This window comes from Oncorhynchus masou, chromosome 32, assembly GCF_036934945.1.
Source record: "Oncorhynchus masou masou isolate Uvic2021 chromosome 32, UVic_Omas_1.1, whole genome shotgun sequence".
NCBI lineage: Eukaryota > Metazoa > Chordata > Actinopteri > Salmoniformes > Salmonidae > Oncorhynchus > Oncorhynchus masou.
Window position 1 is genome coordinate 68,383,348 of NC_088243.1, and position 19,930 is coordinate 68,403,277.

General features: G+C 45.3%; 1 protein-coding gene across 2 annotated transcripts in view; it reads right to left on the reverse strand.

The window, feature by feature from the left end:
* LOC135526510 (follistatin-related protein 5-like) overlaps nt 1-19,930 on the reverse strand; it is a 211,914-nt gene that overhangs the window by 36,864 nt on the left and 155,120 nt on the right. For both annotated transcript variants that reach the window (XM_064954946.1, XM_064954944.1), the window contains exons 8-10: nt 14,647-14,767; nt 9,638-9,799; nt 5,374-5,508 (exon numbers count right to left, since the gene is read on the reverse strand). In XM_064954946.1, coding sequence (XP_064811018.1) covers nt 5,374-5,508; nt 9,638-9,799; nt 14,647-14,767 — 418 coding nt within the window. The remainder of the gene's footprint in view (nt 1-5,373; nt 5,509-9,637; nt 9,800-14,646; nt 14,768-19,930) is intronic.

Sequence of the window (19,930 nt, forward strand, 5' to 3'; positions counted from 1 at the left end):
CCGGGAACACCACAAAGGAACAGACAGATATACAGGGGCAATCAACCACGTGAAGGTGTCCAGGTAAGTCCAATGAGCGCTGCTGCGGGTAATGATTGTGACAGGTGCATGTAAAGACGGGTAGCCTGGCGCCCCATCTGAATGCCATACATACAATCTATGTCTCAATTGTCTCGAGTTTAAAAATCCTTCTTTCATCTCTCTCTTCTCCTTCATCTACACTGATTGAAGAGGATTTAAAAGGGATCCAAGCTTTCACCTCGATTCACCGGGTCAGTCGATGTCATGGAAAGAGCAGGTGTTCTTAATGTTTTGTACTCTCAGTGTATATCTCTCTATTATGTGTGGGAATACTTTGGAACAGATTTCCCGAAATTACAATCTCTTGGAGCTGATTTGCTGGTGTTTTTACAGTCTTATGTCCAACAATTTAAACAAATATCATTATACACAGTACCTGTCAAAGGTTTGGACACACCTACTCATTCATGGGTTTTTCTTTATTTTTACTATTTTCTAAATTTGTTAATAATAGTGAAGACATCAAAACTATGAAATAACACATATGGAATCAAGTAGCAATCAAAAAAGTGTTAAACAAATGAAAACATGTTTTATTTTTGAGATTCTTCAAAGTATCCACCCTTTGCCTTGATGACAGTGTTCTCTCAACCAGCTTCATGAGGTAGTCACCTGGAATGTATTTCAATGAACAGGTGTGCCTTGTTAAAAGTTAATTTGTGGAATTTATTTCCTTCTTAATGCATTTGAGCCAATCAGTTGTGTTGTGAAAAGGTAGGGGTGGTATACAGAAGATTTGGTAAAATACCAAGTGCATATTATGGCAAGAAATGCTCAAATGAGCAAAGAGAAATGAGAGTCCATCATTACTTTAAGGCATGAAGGTCAGTCAATGTGGGACATTTCAAAAGCGTTGAACGTTTCTTCAAGTGCAGTCGCAAAAACCATCAAGCCCTATGATGAAACTGGCTCTCATGAGGACTGCCATGGGATAGTGATGGAGTGCTGCATTAGATGACCTGGCCTCCACAATCATCCGACATCAAACAAATGGAGATGGTTTTGATGTGTTGGACCGCAGAGAGAAGGAAAAGCAGCCAACAAGTGCTCAACATTTGTGGAAACTCCTTCAAGACTGTTGGAAAAGCATTCCTCATGAAGCTGGTTGAGAGAATGAAAAGAGTGTGCAAAGCTGTCATCAAGGCAAAGGGTGGCTACTTTGAAGAATCTAAAATATAATATATATTTTATTTGTTTAACACTTTTTGGTTACTACATGATTCCACATGTGTTATTTCATAGTTTTCATGTCTTCACTATTATTCTACAATGTAGAAAATAGTAAAAAATTAAGAAAAACCCTTGAATGAGTAGGTGTCCAAATTTTTACTGGTACTGTATAACTATTTTTAAGAAAGCTTGGCCGGGCCAAATTAAATGTGGCCTGTGGGTCGCCAGTTGGGGAACCATACCTCTATACCCTACCCTACATTTCTTAATGTTTTGTACACTCAGTGTATTTACGTCTGGGAGAAAAGTGACAGCCTTCACTGAGTTGTCATAATGCCACACACTGGCCTTACAATACAGTCATTAGCAATGTCCTTTGAGGCTGATTTAACTTTATGATTCATTGAAATTGGCAAGTTAGTGCTGGGCCGTAAAATAAAACTGTGGTTCTCCCATTCAAAATACCCTATAAAGCCAAAATCACCCCAGCAAATAAATGTGAGAGTAGAGAGCATCTATTTATTTACACTGCGTAGCGTAGTCTACTTAGCATAGGGAAGATCATAGCAATTCCTCTAATTCCTTTTCTACAAATGACCCAAGCAATTTATCTTCTTATTTTACCAGCATTGCTCTTTGTAGACATGAGAAAAATAGACTTGCTTTCTAATTTGATGCGCTATGACGCCATAGACACCGTTGACTCTGGAGCCCATCTGTTTTCTTCCGTTCACATCTCTGCATTCTAATTCCAGTGTGTACACGCTCGTTCACGCGCGTTAAAAAAAGGCTTTCCCGTTTGATTTGGGCTTAAGGCTGATTCAACTAAGGGCTCGATAATGTGTTGAATTAGGTGTATTAGTGCTAGGCTATAACAAAAGTCTGCACTCCCTATGGGTTTCCTGGACCCAAATACTGTTGTAAATACTTCACAATAATGCACCATACATGCATGACACAAGCTCAAGGATGCCATACAAAGGCCTTACAAATGCTTCACAATGGAGCACCTGCAGATAGACCCACAGCCAGAGAGACAGACCCACAGCCAACCAGACAGACAGTCCCACAGCCAGCCAGACAGACCCACATCCAGACAGACAGACCCACAGCCAGACAGAGTTGCTTTAGACAAGTGTTCTCAAACGTGGCGTAACACATTCAGTGACAGACAGTCATCCCAAAGCTGGAGCCTTCATAGACACAGCCTCTCCAGGACTGTGGCATCACCTGTTACAGTGTGTGACTGTGCACCATTTGACCGCCAAGCGCCGCACATCATGAAATTGCCTCATTTTTGACAAGCCTTGGTGATAGAAAAGCTGCCGTCCTCAGAAATGGCCGAATGAATAAAAGATAAATGGCTGCTAGCCCTAGCCCAGGGGACATGAAGGTCAGTGTCATCAAAAGCCCTGGACACACAGGGACAGACAGACAGACAGACAGACAGACAGACAGACAGACAGACAGACAGACAGACAGACAGACAGACAGACAGACAGACAGACAGACAGACAGACAGACAGACAGACAGACAGACCCACAAACAGACCCACAACCAGACAGATAGACCCACACAGACCCACAGACAGAACCACAGACAGACAGACAGACAGACAGACAGACAGACAGACAGACAGACAGGCCATGGCACAGCTGATGCTGGCACCACAGGTTAGCTTTCTGCATAGCTTGGGACTTTAAACCATGGCCAACACAGTGTGAAAGCTTGATGTGATCAACTGTGTTAGGCATCGATTGACATACACCTGCACACACACTCGTTGACCCACACACGCACACATTGACACTCGCATTAATACACTCAAGTTGACACACACTCAAACATACACACAGTACTCACATGCATAGGCCGTAGGCCCATGTCCCTCTCTCTGTGCATTGGCTGGTGTTAACCTACACCAACACCAACAAACACCCCTGCCTCACGGACGTCCGACGCTCCAGAAATAATTGGAGTGAAGGGCAGATATTCATGCCAGTTTAACAGCAATTCCTGTCAGATTAATTGCGCTCCACCACGGGTGACAGTTGACTAAAGACCACTCTGAATATAGTCTGCTCATTTATTCGAAGGCGATGAAGCGCACCAACGACGTCAAGAAAACAATTAACTTTAACGTGGTGGCGAGAAACAGGTTTTTGACTTTGAACGAGCTCTGGGTGAATCTGCTGAGTGGTGTTCACTTTTTGCTCAGACTATCATGTCTCTCACCTCATCTGCTGCTTACTATTACGGTGACCACTTCAGCAATCTATCAACACTATGTTGAATAAGGCTGTCAAGATATCACATTTATTTCTATAAACTAGATATCTGATGTATGAACCATTTATGTAGCCGAATGAGCCATTTGCAAGTGATAACTCACAAATTGGAACTAGTGGACAGGAGAAAATAAAATATAAGATGTAGAATGACACCACATCTACCTAAAAATGGAATGGATGATATGAAGGAGAACAAGCTCTAACAAATGCTGGTAGACTGCTTTGGGGATGAGGTTGAATCGTTGTTTCGTTGTTTCGTTCCCAGATGGGAGGTCATTGAGGGGCCGACATCTACTGAGGCACAGCAGACAGTTATCCAATCGGAGAGAGGGATTGTGGGAGGAGAGGGAGGCAGGAAAGAGAGAATGGGCAGATATCTAGGAATAGGTTTTCTAAGGTTAAAGTCTGCCAGCCTAGGGACACTAGTTACCCTGGTTATATGGAGGGCATTTCACACAGACCATATCACACGTGTCAGCTGATCACAAGTCTCTTTCACAAGTGGATGTTAAAATATGGGTATGAGAAAGTAGGCTACAGTATGTCAGTAAATAACTCAAAAGTGTCATTAACATAGTGGTGTTCAATTTCCAACTGTAAGGCTACTGTATAGCCCACTCTCTCTCTCTCTCTCTCTCTCTCTCTCTCTCTCTCTCTCTCTCTCTCTCTCTCTCTCTGATAAGAGAGAGTGGAGGGATGCATCCACAGCCGAGCTTCAGCTTACACACTAACTCAGAGCGCTAGCATAGCCTCGGGGCTAGAGATGCAACCCAAGCTCTTGGATAAGCAGGCACTCCACTGGGGTAATAAGGAGAGACCAGACTAGGTCAAACATGCATTCGGGAGTGCTGCTGGGTAGTTGAACTGTGCGCCCTATCCATTTAATTATTTGTTTTTCCTTCTAATATAATGGTGGACTATTTCAAAATGCTCCGTGCTATCTCTTTGTTGTTGACTATGGGTTGTGGATGTAAAATGGTCACCAACCTGCCAACCCCCTCAGCAATTTCATCATACACAGTGGCTTCAAAGTTTCAAATGAGGCAACTGATTGACTTCTGACCCCAGAGAGTAAGTATGTTCTCTGGGTTGAGGATGATCCAAAATGGTTGCCAGTGTGTGTTTCAACCCACTGAGCAGTTTCATCACACTCGGTGGCTTCAAAACTTCAAAGGAGGCAACTGACTGACTTCTGACCCTAGAGAGTTTGATCCTGTGATGTGTGACGGCATGTTTGGAGTGTATCACTGCCACTGGGACAGCAGCTAAACCTATTGTATCATCGAAGGAGACATGTGAGTGACTTGAAAGTAAGAGTTGCTGTGTCTGCTTTTTTGTGCCGTTATTAGGAGAGGAGAGAATTAGCGACAACATGGTCACAATCATTGGTTGGTGATTTTGACATTTTGGAAAGGCCAACAATAATGACAGAGTCAATGAATGGGACTGTGTCTGATCTGAGCACATATTTGTATCATAACACTATGTTGTCCCTTAGGGCCACCATAAAATTCATCCTAAAGCTGTATTCATTTCAATTAAAGAAAATTCTGAGTTGGAAATAAACTTAAGGATTCTACACAACACGACCATTAACATTGTACTAGAAGAGGTCCCACTGATCTCTGTAGCCTAACCACCTGAGCACTAGATAATCCAGAATGTCGCTATCTCTGTTATTTCTCTAGCATAAGTTCTATTATTACTTTGGAGGTTATAAACTATTAAGAGACTGGATGAATTATTTAGTGTTTTGAGCTGCGTGTCTCCATTATCCCCAGGAAAGGACACACAGACAGACAGAGGGACAAAGTAGACATCATGACATACGGGTCTTGCGCGCTGAGTCCTCCACAAACAGAGAGGAGATGTCCTCGTCCACCCCGGCGTCGTTTTTGGCAATGCAGCTGTATGCCCCCGTGTCCTCGAAGTGGACGTTGCTGATGTGCACCTCGCTTCCGTTAGCTGGTTGACAAAAAAATAACATGAGTGCGTGTTCACACACACGCACACACACACACACACACACAGACAGACACACACACAGGTGCGTACACACATTGTCAGTAAGTGTGACACAGACAAATAAAATACCATTTGCAGTTCCTCTCTCAGCGACGCCTGGCAATTTTGATCAAAGTCACCCCTACATAACTGAGTCTAATAAGATAGGAGGCAGGACAGTGAGGGGTTTTAACAGAATTGGAAGAAGTCAAAATGAGAGACTTTTAAGAGTTGCCCCATGCAGTAGGAGTCATTGTGTATTGAGTTGATCTAGTTGTCGCTAACGCTAGGGTGTCTGCACATCTGGGGAATGATTTAGGTATGACACCACTGAGAACTGATTCAGGGGTTGAACACTGGACCTGTCATTCATGTGGAAGAAAGCACTAGGAAAAGATATGAGGTATATCCAGTATACTAAACCAGGGTTTTGTTCAGTAGGTGGAAAAAGCTTTGAAATGGAGTGAAATAGAGTGGTAACAGCTGTTCAATAATTCAAATCAAATTTTATTTGTCACATGCACCGAATACCTTATAGTGAAATACTTACTTGCAAGCCCTTAACCAACAATACAGTTTTAAGAAATCAACCCCCCCCAAAAAAAGTAACAGATAAGAAAAACATAAAATTAAAGAGCAGCAGTAAATAACAATAGTGGGGCTATATACAGGCGGTACCGGTACAGAGTCAATGTGTCAATGTGTGGGGGCACCAGTGTCGAGGTAATTGAGGTAATTATGTACATGCAGGTAGGGTTATTATAGTGGCTATGCATAGATAATAACAGAGAGTAGCAGCACTGTGTGTAGGGGGGGGGGGTGCAAATTGTCTGGGTAGGCATTAGATTAGCTGTTCAGGAGTATTATGGCTTGAGGGTAGAAGCTGTTTAGAAGCTTCCTGGACTTAGACTTGGCGCTCCGGTACCGCTTGCCATGCAGTACCAGAGAGAACAGTCTATGACTAGGGTGGCTGGAGTCTTTGACTATTTTTAGGGCCTTCCTCTGACACCGCCTGGTATAGAGGTTCTGGATAGCAGGAGCTTGGCCCCGGTGATGTACTGGGCCATACGCACTACCCTCTGTAGTTCCTTGCGGTCGGAGGCTGAGCAGTTGCCATACCAGGAAGTGATGCAACCCATCAGCAAGCTCTCGATGGTGCAGCTGTAAAACCTTTTGAAGATTTGGGGACCAATGCCAAATCTTTTCAATCTCCTAAGGGGGAATAGGTTTTTTTGTGCCCTCCTCACGACTGTCTTGGTGTGTTTGGACCATGTTAGTTTGTTGGTGATGTGGACGCCAAGGAACTTGAAAAGGGGGGGACTGAGCACGCACCCGAGGGGCCCCCGTTTTGAGGATCAGCTTGGTAGATGTGCTGTTACCTACCCTTACCACCGGGGGGTGGCCCATCAGAAAGTCCAGGATCCAGTTGCAGAGGGAGATGTTAAGTCCCAGGGTCCTTAGCTTTGAGGGCACTATGGTGCGGTACGCTGAGCTATTGTCAATGAATAGTATTCTCACATAGGTGTTCCTTTTGTCCAGGTGGGAAAGGGCAGTGTGGAGTGCAATAGAGATTGCACCATCTGTGGATCTGTTGGTGCGGTATGCAAATTGGAGTGGGTCTAGGGTTTCTGGGATAATGGTGTTGATGTGAGCCATGACCAGCCTTTCAAAGCATTTCATGGCTACAGACGTGAGTACTACGGGTCGGTAGTCATTTAGGCAGGTTACCTTAGTGTTCTTTGGCACAGGTGCTATGGTAGTCTGCTTGAAAAATGTTGGTATTTCAGACTCAGACAGGGAGAGCTGGAAAATGTCAGTGAAGACACTTGCCAGCTGGTCAGCGCATGCTCGGAGTACACATCCTTGTAATCCGTCTGGCCCAGCGGCCTAGTGAATGTTGACTTGTTTAAAGGTCTTACTCACATCGGCTGCAGAGAGCGTGATCACACAGTCATCCAGAACAGCTGATGCTCTCATGCATGTTTCAGTGTTACTTGCCTCGAAACGAGCATAGAAGTTATTTAGTTCATCTGGTAGGCTCATGTCACTTGGCAGCTCTCGGCTGTGCTTCCTTTTGTAGTCTGTAATAGTTTTCAAGCCCTGCCACAGCCGAAGAGTGTTGGAGCTGCTGTAGTATGATTCGATCTTAGTCCTGTATTGACGCTTTGCCTGTTTGATGGTTCGTCGGAGGGCATAGTGGGATTTCTTGTAAGCTTCCATGTTAGAGTTCCGCTCCATGAAAGCGGCAGCTCTACCTTTTAGCTCAGTGTGAATGTTGCCTGTAATCCATGGATTCTGGTTGGGGTATGTACGTACAGTCACTGATAAAGCCAGTGACTGATGTGGTGTAGTCCTCAATGCCATTGGAAGAATCCAGGAACATATTCCAGTCTGTGCTTGCCAAACATTAGTTTAGCATCTGCTTCATCTGACCACTTTTTTATAGACTGAGTGATTGGTGCTTCCTGCCTTAATTTTTGCTTGTGAACAGGAATCAGGTGGATAGAGTTATGGTCAGATTTGCCAAATGGAGGGCGAGGGAGAGCTTTGTACGCATCTCTGTGTGTGGAGTAAAGGTGGTCGAAAAATGTTTTCCCCCTGGTTGCACATTTAACATGCTGATAGATATTAGGTAAAACTGATTTATGTTTTCCTGCATTAAAGTCATCGGCCACTAGGTGTGCCACTTCTGGATGAGCGTTTTCCTGTTTGCTTATGGCGGAATACAGCTCATTTAGTGCCAACCTTGCTCTGTGATGGAATGTAGACAGCTACAAAAAATACAGATGGAAACTCTCTCGGTAGACAGTGTGGTCTACAGCTTATCATGAGATACTCTACTGCAGGCAAGCAATAGCTTGAGACTTCCTTAGATATTCTGCACCAGCTGTTGTTTACATAAATGCATAGGCCCCCGCCAGTATCTTACCGGGGGCTGCTGTTCTGTCTTGCCGATAGAGTGTATAACCCGACCGCTGTATGTTCTTTTTATTTTTTTATTTATTATTCTTTTTCTTACCCCTTTTTCTCTCCAATTTCGTGGTATCCAATTGTTGTAGTAGCTACTATCTTGTCTCATTGCTACAACTCCCGTACGGGCTCGGGAGAGACAGAGGTTGAAAGTCATGCGTCCTCTGATACACAACCCAACCAGCCGCACTACTTCTTAACACAGCGCACATCCAACCCGGAAGCCAGCCGCAGCAATGTGCCGGAGGAAACACTGTGTACCTGGCAACCTTGGTTAGCGCGCACTGCGCCCGTCCCGCCACGGGAGTCGCTGGTGCGCGATGAGACAAGGACATCCCTACCGACCAAGCCCTCCCTAACCCGGACGACGCTAGGCCAATTCTGCGTCGCCCCACGGACCTCCCGGTCACGGCCGGTTACGACAGAGCCTGGGCGTGAACCCAGAGTCTCTGATGGCACAGCTGGCATTGCAGTACACCGCCCTTAACCACTGCGCCACCCGGGAGGCAAGCTGTATGTTCTTAATGTCGTTGTTCAGCCGCGATTCGGTGAAACTTAAGATAATACAGTTTTTTATGCCTGTTGGTAGGATATATGTGCTTTCAGTTTGTCCCATTCATTTTCCAGCAATTGAAAGTTAGCTAGCAGAATGGAAGGCAAGAGCAGATTAGGCACTCGTCGCCTGATCCTCCTAAGGCACCCTGATCTTTTGCCTCAATCTCTGTTTCCTTCTCGAGCAAATCACAGGGATCGGGGCCTGGTCGGGTGTCTGCAGTATATCCCTCACGTCAGACTCATTGAAGAAGAACTCCTCGTCCAATTTGAGGTGAATAATCCCAGTTGATGTCCAGAAGCTCTTTTCGGTCATAAAAGCCGGTAGCAGCAACATTATGTACAAAACAAGTTACGAACAACGCGAAAAAAAAACAAATTAGCATGATTGGTTGTAAGCCGATAAGACAGCAACCCTACCCTCCGGCGCCATCAGGAATGTAATTACACAGATCTTCCATTTTGGTTGCAAAACATTTTGCTTCAGTGTGCCCTACTGAACACTACTCAGATGTATGCCAGCTAGATCTGATAACCCACTTGCCCCCAGAAACTAGATTGTACCCACCTTGCAGGGTGAGCTGCTTAGACAGCTTGGTAGCGATGTCCATGCCATTCTTCAGCCATGCCAGTTGTGGGTTAGGGATACCCTCCGCATGGCACCGGAGACTGGCCGTCACCCCTGGCTCCCGGGCCTGGCTCTCTGGGTAGACTCGGATGACGGGAGGAACTGCATTGTGGGAAGAGGGAAGAGAATAAAAGAGAGGAGATAAATGCAGGCCCACATACTCCATTGAAATTGAAAGGGCTTTTGAGGATCGAGGCAGCCTTATTGGATGAGAAGTTCTCTTTTATAGTGTCTGCCAAGTCCATTTAACTTCTCACTCTGCATTAACATACTATCAATAGGATCAAGTGCATTTCCAGCATACATTGAATGCCGTTAACAACATTGGTGTGCTCAGCAAGAACCGCGCAAACCAAACAAATCTAGATCAATAAAATAGAGAACCTCGGTGGGGCTGGCCATTGATTCTGTGCAACATTTTGTCAGGCAAGGTTCATCACTTGTTAACACAGCCACAAAGTTATAAACACTGCCCATTTCTACAATCTAACTTCTGATTTTAAATCTAACCCTAACCCTGACCCTACACCTAACCATAACCTTAATCACACTGCTAACCTTATGGCTTATCGTCACCTTCAATTATTTTTTCATACATTTTTACGATATAGCTCCTTTGTGGATGTGTTATCTAGTCAAAACCTCAGACAGGGGGATGGAGGAGAAGGAGCTGAAAGAAATAACAGATTTCTATAACACTTGTTTGGTAAAACTGTGTTTGACAGAAATGCCAGTAATTCCATTAAAAATAGACATCCAAAAGAGCAGTAACACCAAGGCTGCAGAGTAGAGTGCTACCCTGGCAGGCTGTCATTGGAAAGAGAAGTGGAGGGCCACTGGATGCAGAGAATACTTCCTGTTGGCTTGATTGGAGAGAGGAAGTCTTTGGCCAGCCAGGTGAGTGTGAGACTACAGGGTGGTTTGGTCCCATGGCCATCTGCTTTCCAGTAGCATTCTGGTTCCTAGAACCTAGTGCCAACAACCTGCCTCAGCTTGAAGGAAGGCCATCCAGGAATGCCAAATATGCCAACAGGAATGCCACCCAGAACACCAACGGTAACGAGCCATGTTAGGTGTTAGGTGAAGGTAGTCAGCTGACAAAGCTAACTAACATTGAGTTTAAAATATTGTTTGACTTTATATATCAAGCATCATAAAAAGTTACTTTTGTAGGTGTATGCTATGCAAGCAAGTGTGTAATTTGTTCAGGTATCAGAGGTGATTCAACATTTTATTGAACTGGGACCTCGGTTCAATTCCCACCGGTTACACTGATAGCAAGTAATTAGGAGACCATTTAAGAGGTCATGCTGTCTTTAGACAGGGAAGACCTTTAAACTGCACTGTTCTACTCCCAATGGATATTCTACAGTCAGCATGCCTTGTATAAGAGACCCTAAGGTCTTATTAAAACATACATGTATTTCTCTATTAATTTCTTATTTTTCATGAAAGTAAAACATTTCACAAATATTCCTCTTTGGTGCTCCTCCCCCTCCTCCCAAAAATCTTTCTGCTGTGCATGCATTTGTAAACACACTTTTTTCTCCTGTTCGAATCACCATTTCCTTTAGCCCCAGACAGGCACAAATTGAAAGGAAATATAGTCAGTACGATTTTTCCACTCAAATCTAGATTCCGACAGGATTGGAGCCTGATGTCTGCCTAGGAGAGACAAGAGACATAGTTATAGGACGATGGGACACAGCACCATCATAAATATCCCCTGCTGTCAATCACACAGCAAGCCTCCCCTCTGCACTGGTTGGTTGCAAAGGAAGTGTTTGTGTCACACACACATAGGCACACACACATTCACGCATCACAAACAGACACGCAAACACACCTCTCCCACAAACACACACACAGCCCTTCAGGGGGACAGCCTCGCCATCATGCTCGAGGATGGTTTCAGATTGACTCTTAGCCCCGTTGAGTCCTCTGTCCTCTATCTGTTGAATCTCAAGTATCAAGCCCCATTGTAGGTGCCCACAAAGTTCTCTGACCACCCACCATGGAGAAAGCTTTTTTCTTGGCCCAGACTCATCTCTGAGGAGTGATTACTCTTTCAGCAGGCCTGTTCTCACCGCTAGCTCTGAGCCACCCATAGAGGGTTCCAAACACCAGAGAGCGGGAAGCAGACACGGATGCCCCACAGCCCTAGAGACAATGGTGAACACGAATGTGAAAGACGACTTTATGAAATCAAGGGATTCTTTGTGAATACGTATACAAGTTAGACCATGAACATCCCGGGCACAAGAGTAATGTTCATGTGGCTTATTTCACTAATTGGCACCGCAATTCCTCAGTGCTGCTTTATTAACTTGCCTGTAAACCCTGTGATACTAATCAATGGAATAATATGTAGAAACCCTGAAGAGGGAAGATTTGGTTGAGTAATCTGGCTGAAAGCAGTTGTTTTGCATTACCGTTATGGATCATAAGCATTCGACCATGATGAATGCATTGCTTACAGCTAAAGTTTTCCCACGTTATATTCTCCCTCCCTTTTATGTATTATACTGCATTTCTATATAATATAAAGCAGTGATTATCAAAGTACGTATTACCAGTTAAAGGGGGATGTTGTGGCGCATAATTGAGTGAAAGCCCATCAGTGAACACCGATGGCTGTTCACACAAAAAACGGACTTTCCCCCCATCCATTTCCGAAATCAATTGCCAGGCATCATTTACTTGGGCCAGGCAAAAACAAATTTGACCAATTAAAGTGAAACATTACCATTAACTATACTGTGAGTGATACAGTTGAAGTCGGAAGATTTCATACACCTTAGCCGAATACAAACTCAAATACAAACTTTAAACTCAGTTTTTCACAATTCCTGACATTTAATACCAGCAAAAATGCCCTGTCTTAGGTCAGTTAGGATCACCATTTTATTTAAGAATGTGAAATGTCAGAATAATAGCAGAGAGAATGATTTATTTCAGCTTTTATTTCTTTCACCACATTCCCAGTTGGTCAGAAGTTTACATACACTCAATTAGTATTTGGTAGCATTGCCGTTAAATTGTATATCTTGGGTCAAACGTTTCGGGTAGTCTTCCACAAGCTTCCCACAATAAGTTGGGGGAATGTTGTCTTATTCCTCCCGACAGAGCTGGTGTAATTGAGTCAGGTTTGTAGGCCTCCTTGTTTGCACATGCTTTTTCAGTTCTGACCACACATTTTCTATAGTATTGAGGTAAGGGCTTTGTGATGGCCACTCCAATACCTTTTTTGTCCTTAAGCCATTTTGACACAACTTTAAGAAGTATGCTTGGGGTCATTGTCCTTTTGGAAGACCCATTTGTGACCAAGCTTTAACTTCCTGACTGATGTCTTGAGATGGTGCTTCAATACATCCACATAATTTTCCTACCTCTTGATGCCATCTCTTTTGCGATGTGCACCAGTCCCTCCTGCAGCAAAGCACCCCACAACATGATGCTGCCACCCCCGTGCTTCACGGTTGGGATGGTGTTCTTCGGCTTGCAAGCCTCCCCCTTTTCCTCAAAACATAATGATGGTCATTATGGCCAAACAGTTCTATTTTTGTTTCATCAGATCAGAGGAAATTTCTCCAAAAAAGTATGATCTTTGTCCCCATGTGCAGTTGCAAACCATAGTCTGGCTTTTTTATGGCGGTTTTGGAGCAGTGGCTTCTTCCTTGCTGAGTGGCCTTTCAGGTTATGTTGATATAGAACTCGTTTTTAAAGTGGATATAGATACTTTTGTACCTGTTTCCTCCAGCATCTTCACAAGGTCCTTTGCTGTTGTTCTGGGATTGATTTGCACTTTTTGCACCAAAGTGCGTTCATCTCTAGGAGACAGAACACATCTTCTTCCTGAGCAGTATGACGGCTGCGTGGTCCCATGGTGTTTATACTTGCGTACTATTGTTTGTACAGACGTGGTACCTTCGGGCATTTGGAATTTGCTCCCAAGGATGAACCAGACTTGTGGAGGTCAACAATTGTTTTTCCAAGGTCTTGGCTGATTTCTTTTGATTTTGCCATGATGTCAAGCAAAGAGGCACTGAGTTTGAAGGTTTGCCTTAAAATACATCCACAGATACACTTCAAATTGACCCTATTGATGACAATTTCAGAAGCTTCTAAATCCATGACATTGTTTTATGGAATTTTCCAAGCTGTTTAAAGGCACAGTCAACTTAGTGTATGTAAACTTCTGACCCACTGGAATTGTGATGCAGTGAATTATAAGTGAAATACTCTGTCTGTAAACAACTGTTGGAAAAATTACTTGTGTCATGTACAAAGTAGATGTCCTAAACGACTTGCCAAAACTATAGTTTGTTAACAAGAAATTTGTGGAGTGATTGAAAAATTAGTTTAATGACTCCAACCTAAGTGTATGTAAACTTCCGACTTCAACTATATGTGCTTTAAAGTCATTAATGGAAACTGTCTCTTTGCAACTGAAGGTCAAATGAAATTCGCCGGCAGTGAGTGTTTTTAGACAGCAGCAAACGTCATATTTTTCTATGTGCCTAAACTCATGTCTCTAATATGAAAATGGCATCGACAAGACATGGTTTCCTTTCCAATTAGAAAGAAACTCAATTCAAAACTACAGTAGCACTTTTCCACACAACTAAGGTGTATTTGATTGGCTAAATCTGACTGATTGATAATCCTGAAAGATTGGAAAGAGGTTTGATCACTCTGACAGATTTATCAATCAAAACAACACTCTCAACAATCTAATGTTGCGTATCCAGTTCCAAGCTCTGTAAGCAGAGCAGAGCATTTCAGCTCGCCATTCTCTATACTGACGGTGGCCTGTCAGAGTAGCCGGATGCACCCTCAGGTGGGATTTAGCAGCATTTGGCAGCGAAAATCCCTTGGGTTTGACTCAGTAGAGACAGGAAGTGTGAGAGTGACCATTCTGTTCCCGCAGAGCGGCAGTGGCTGCTTACCGTTCACCTGAAGCATGTGCGTCTGCGAGAGCTGCTCGTACCCGTCGGCATGGCAGCTATAGTTCCCCATATGGGTGGTGGTCACCTTGGTGACATACAATGAGCCATCATCTCCGAAATCCTGCAGGAGAAGAAAGAGGAATGCCACAATGACTGTGTAAGACAAAAACTCATGGGTTCAAAATGTAATTCACACCATCATGAATAACTATGGGTGCTCGGATCAGAAAATGAAAATGTTTTGTGAATGTGCACAATGTGCTTAGGCAATATGGCTGTGGGTGTTGCAGCAGAGAAAATGGATGTGTTATTGGAACTTTTGTAAAGCAGTAAAATAACTTGGACAAGGAGATCAATAAAGGCACACCGTGACACACATTTCTATCTGTTTCAGTCAAAGACAAGCATTTGTTCGCTCGTCAAGAATTATCTTACAATTATTGTTTTTTGTATGCATGGTACCATAGAGCAAAACAAATCAATTCTTGGTCCTTAACATTTATATGTATTATCTTATTTGATAAAAAAACTACATTTTTTTTATCCCCAATTTAGTGGTATCCAATTGTTAGTAATTATTATCTTGTGTCATCGCTACAACTCCCGTATGGGCTCAGGGGAGATGAAGGTCGAAAGCCATGTGTACTCCGAAACACAACCAAGCCGCACTGCTTCTTATCACAGTGCGCATCCAACCCGGAAGCCAGCCGGACCAATGTGTCAGAGGAAACACCATGCACCTGGCAACCTTGGTTAGCATGCACTGCACTCGGCCTGCCACAGGAGTCACTATATATACAACTATAATCAGTCTTTGGTTTAGGGCTGAAATTCAGGTTAAAGCAAGTCTGTCAGTAATTACATTGAAGTGCCATTTTGAGTAATCACTGAAATGAGCAAGATGAGAGGATGTTCCATTTTGTGAACAGGCATGCACCACAAAAACAGTTTCACTATGTTCTCCAGTATAAAAGCACAGGCAAATTTATCTGTGAGGTTACCAAGGTCACGAAGAGCAACTAAAACCAATTGAATGAATGTTGTGTCATGATTGCAGCCATTACATTGAAAGAATCCCCAAAGTTAATGAATCCATACACTGTGTTCAAGTAGTGCAACCATCTAGAAATAACTAAAATTAACTTCCTCATTAGACGCCTACTAACGTTCACACTTTCCAAGGTAATTTGTTATTCCTCCTGGGAGTATTTCTTCATTCAGTTCATTGATTAACATCTATTCATTCTAATTTGATCAGGAAGCTTTCGCAGCTAAAAACCCAGACAGACCTGAAGAAAGATAGCAAATCTTTTAAGTGTTTCTTGTCATAATCCAATTAGAATTCCAATCACGTCTGATGGCATTGTTCAGGTCTCAGAGTCAGTACATATCCTCGCTTACATACACCTGCTAGACTGCTGTAAAGCATGGGCATGGGCCACCATGTTTGTCAGGTACAACCTCTATGATCAGATAAACAGTGTTCAGGGGTGGGATACTGAGGCTCAGGCTGTACCGGATCATCAGACCTTCGCTGTGTGAGGGGAATTGATGGCGCGTTTTGGCCCCTCGGCGACGAGCATATTGTGTCACCCTTTTAAATGAAAAATGAATGAGGGGAGAAATGAAACTCGGAGGGGTGGAACGAGAAGCACTGGAGGCGATCAAATCCCCCACTCCTCCACCCCTCATTCCCACTCCACCACCCCTCCTTACCTCTCCACTCCTCCACCACCTCCTCTTCCTTCTCCTCCACCCTCCTCCCCCCTGCACTCCTCCCCCTCCACTCCTCCTCCACTTCTCCTTCCCCCTCCTTCACCCCTCCTTCCCCCTCCACTCCACCTTCCCCCTCCACTCCTCCTCCACCCCTCCATCCCTCTCCTCCTTCACCCCTCATCCCCCCTCCTCTCCTCTTCCACTCCTCCTTCCCTCTCGACCACCCATCCTTCCCTCTCCACTCCTCCACCCCTCCTTCCCCCTCGAGTCCTCCTGCACTTCTTCTTCCCCCCCTCCTCTTCCACCCCTCCTCCCCCCTACTCCACCCCTCTTTCACCCCTCTACTCCTCCTCCACCCCTACTTCCTCCTCCTCCACCCCTCCTCCAGACCACCCCTCCTCAAGGTCTGGTGTATCCGCTACAGAGTGATGTCAGAATTCATTAGCTTTGTGGCCTTTTTATTGTGGATGACATAGTAGACAATTCTGTGGTGATTTCAGTTCTGATAAAACCTACCTGTGTCGGAATCTGCTGGGGGGAAAGAACACAATCGAAATATTTGGATGTTAGATGAAATGCAACATCGAAAACAGGCAAAAGCACCTATCTTTCCACCATGTAACACTGTACATCATATAGCTTAATTGATTCATAATTCTTTTGTAACAGTTGATGGATATTAATTATTTACAGAGGACAGAGAAAAGTCTTAAAGCTCAACATATACATGAGGTTAAGGCCTAGATTCAATCAGATCAAGCCTTAACAGGCGATAGCTGACACCCTGCATAGCGGATGTTTTGGTGGTGTCGGAGGTGGAACTGCGTTGGAGCCATCAAATCGGTGAGCAGCTGTTCTTGCGATCATTGTTACTAAGCTGCAGCCGCCCCACTCAGAACGATAAAGTGTAGGTTATATAGAAATAACGACACTCAAATAAAAAAATATTCAACGACATAATTAGGATTTCTATCAGCCTAATCGAGGTGCATATTACATCTCACACTCCAGTGTTCAACTTGTAAACAAGGCTGCATGGGATTGACTCTGTGGTAATGTCGCCAATGGCAATATCTGCTTAAGGTATAGTTCCGGGAGCCACTTGTGGATTGGACAGCTCTAACACAGTTCCCCCTCCGACACCATCAAAACGACCTCTATGCGGATGTTGGCTAAAGCATATCTGATTAAATAGAGCCCTAAAATGCTAGCTGCTATACCCCACTCAGTACACTGGGAGATAAAACACAATACCTGTCACGCCCTGGTCGAAATATATTATGTTTATTCTTCATTTATTCGGTCAGGCCAGGGTGTGACATGGGTTATTGTGGTGTGTTTTTGTCTTGGGGTTTTGTGGGATGTCTAGCGTTAGTCTATGGCTGCCTGAGGCGGTTCTCAATCAGAGTCAGGTGATTATCGTTGTCTCTGATTGGGAACCATATTTAGGCAGCCATATTCTTTGTGTGTTTCGTGGGTGATTGTCCTTAGTGTCCTTGTTCCTGTCTCTGTGTTAGTTTCCACTAGTATAGGCAGTTTCGGTTTTCGTTACGTTCTTTACGTTCTTTGTTTTGTAGTATTTGTATTGATTTCGTGTTTACGTTTGTTCATTAAACATGGATCGCAATCTACACGCTGCATTTTGGTCCAACTCTCCTTCACCGCATGAAAACCGTTACAGAATCACCCACCTGAAACGGACCAAGCAGCGTGTCAACAGGCAGGAGAAACAGCAAAGGCAGCAGCAGGAGCAGTGTAAAAAGGACTTTTGGACTTGGGAGGAAATCCTTGACGGGAGAGGACCCTCCCTGGGCTAAACCAGGGGAGTGTAGCCACCCCAAGGAGCAACAAAAGGAGCTATCGACATGGGAGGACGAATTGTTTGGAGAAGGACCCTGGGATCAGCCTGGAGAATATCGCCACCCCAAAGAAGAACTGGAGGCGGCGAGAGCTGAGAGGCTTTGGTATGAGGAGAAGCAACAGCAGCAGCAGGAGCAACAATATCAGGACAACACTACTTGGGAGGAAATAGACAGGTGGGCGGTCGACCCAGGGAGAGTGCCGGAGCCCGCCTGGGATTCAATGGAGCAGTGCGAAGAAGGTTATAGGAGAATGGAGATGGCGAAGCAAGCACGGCGGCACGGAAGGAAGCCCGAGAGTCAGCCCCAAAAATTTCTTGGGGGGCTCACAAGGAGTATGGCTACGCCAGGTAGGAGACCTGCGCAAACTTCCTGTGCTTTACCGGGGGGCTAAAGAGACCGGGCAGGCACCGTGTTATGCTGTGGAGCGCACGGTGTCTCCAGTGCGGGTGCATAGCCCGGTGCGGTATATACCAGCTCCTCGTATTGGCCGGGCTAGAGTGGGCATCGAGCCAGGTATAGTTGGGCAGGCTCGGTGCTCAAGGGCTCCAGTGCGCCTGCACATTCCGGTCTATCCAGTGCCACCTCCACACACCAGTCCTCCGGTGGCAGCTCCCCGCACCAGGCTTCCTGTGCGTGTCCTCGGCCCAGTACCACCAGTGCCAGCACCACACATCAGGCCTACAGTGCGCCTCGCCTCTCCAGCGCTACCGGAGCCTTCCTCCTCTCCTGCGATGTCGGAGCCTCTCGCCTCTCCAGCGCTGCCGGAGTCGCCCGCCTGTTTAGCGCAGCCAGAGCCTTCCTCCTCTCCTGCAATGTCGGAGCCTCTCGCCTCTCCAGCGCTGCTGGAGTCTCCCGCCTGTTCAGCGCAGCTAGAGCCTTCCTCCTCTCTTGCGCTGCTGGAGTCTCCTGCCGGTTTAGCGCAGCCCGAGCTGTCAGTCTGCATGGAGCAGCCAGAGCTGTCAGTCTACACGGAGCAGCCAGAGCTGTCCGTCTACATGAAGCAGCCAGAGCTGTCAGTCTTCATGGAACAGCCAAAGCTGTCAGTCTGCATGGAGCAGCCGGAGCTGCCAGTCTGCAAGGAGCTGTCAGTCTGCAAGGAGCTGTCAGTCTGCAAGAAGCCGCCAGGGCTGTCAGTCTACATGGAGCAGCCAGAGCCGCCAGTCAGCATGGAGCAGCCAGATCTGCCAGACTCTTCCAGATCTGCCAGTCAGCCAGACTCTTCCAGATCCACCAGTCAGCCAGACTCTTCCAGATCCGCCAGTCAGCCAGACCCTTCCAGATCCGCCAGTCAGCCAGACACTTCCAGATCCGCCAGTCAGCCAGACTCTTCCAGATCCGCCAGTCAGCCAGACTCTTCCAGATCCGCCAGTCAGCCAGACTCTTCCAGATCCGCCAGTCAGCCAGACTCTTCCAGATCCGCCAGTCAGCCAGACTCTTCCAGATCCGCCAGTCAGTCAGACTCTTCCAGATCTGCCAGTCAGCCAGACTCTTCCAGATCTGCCAGTCAGCCAGACTCTTCCAGATCTGCCAGTCAGCCAGACTCTTCCAGATCTGCCAGTCAGCCAGACTCTTCCAGATCTGCCAGTCAGCCAGACACATGAAAACCGTTACAATACCCATAAACACGTGGTCAGTGTACATACTGTACATAAATACAGTACCAGTCAAATGTTAGGACACATCAACCTAGGTTTTTTCTTTATTTT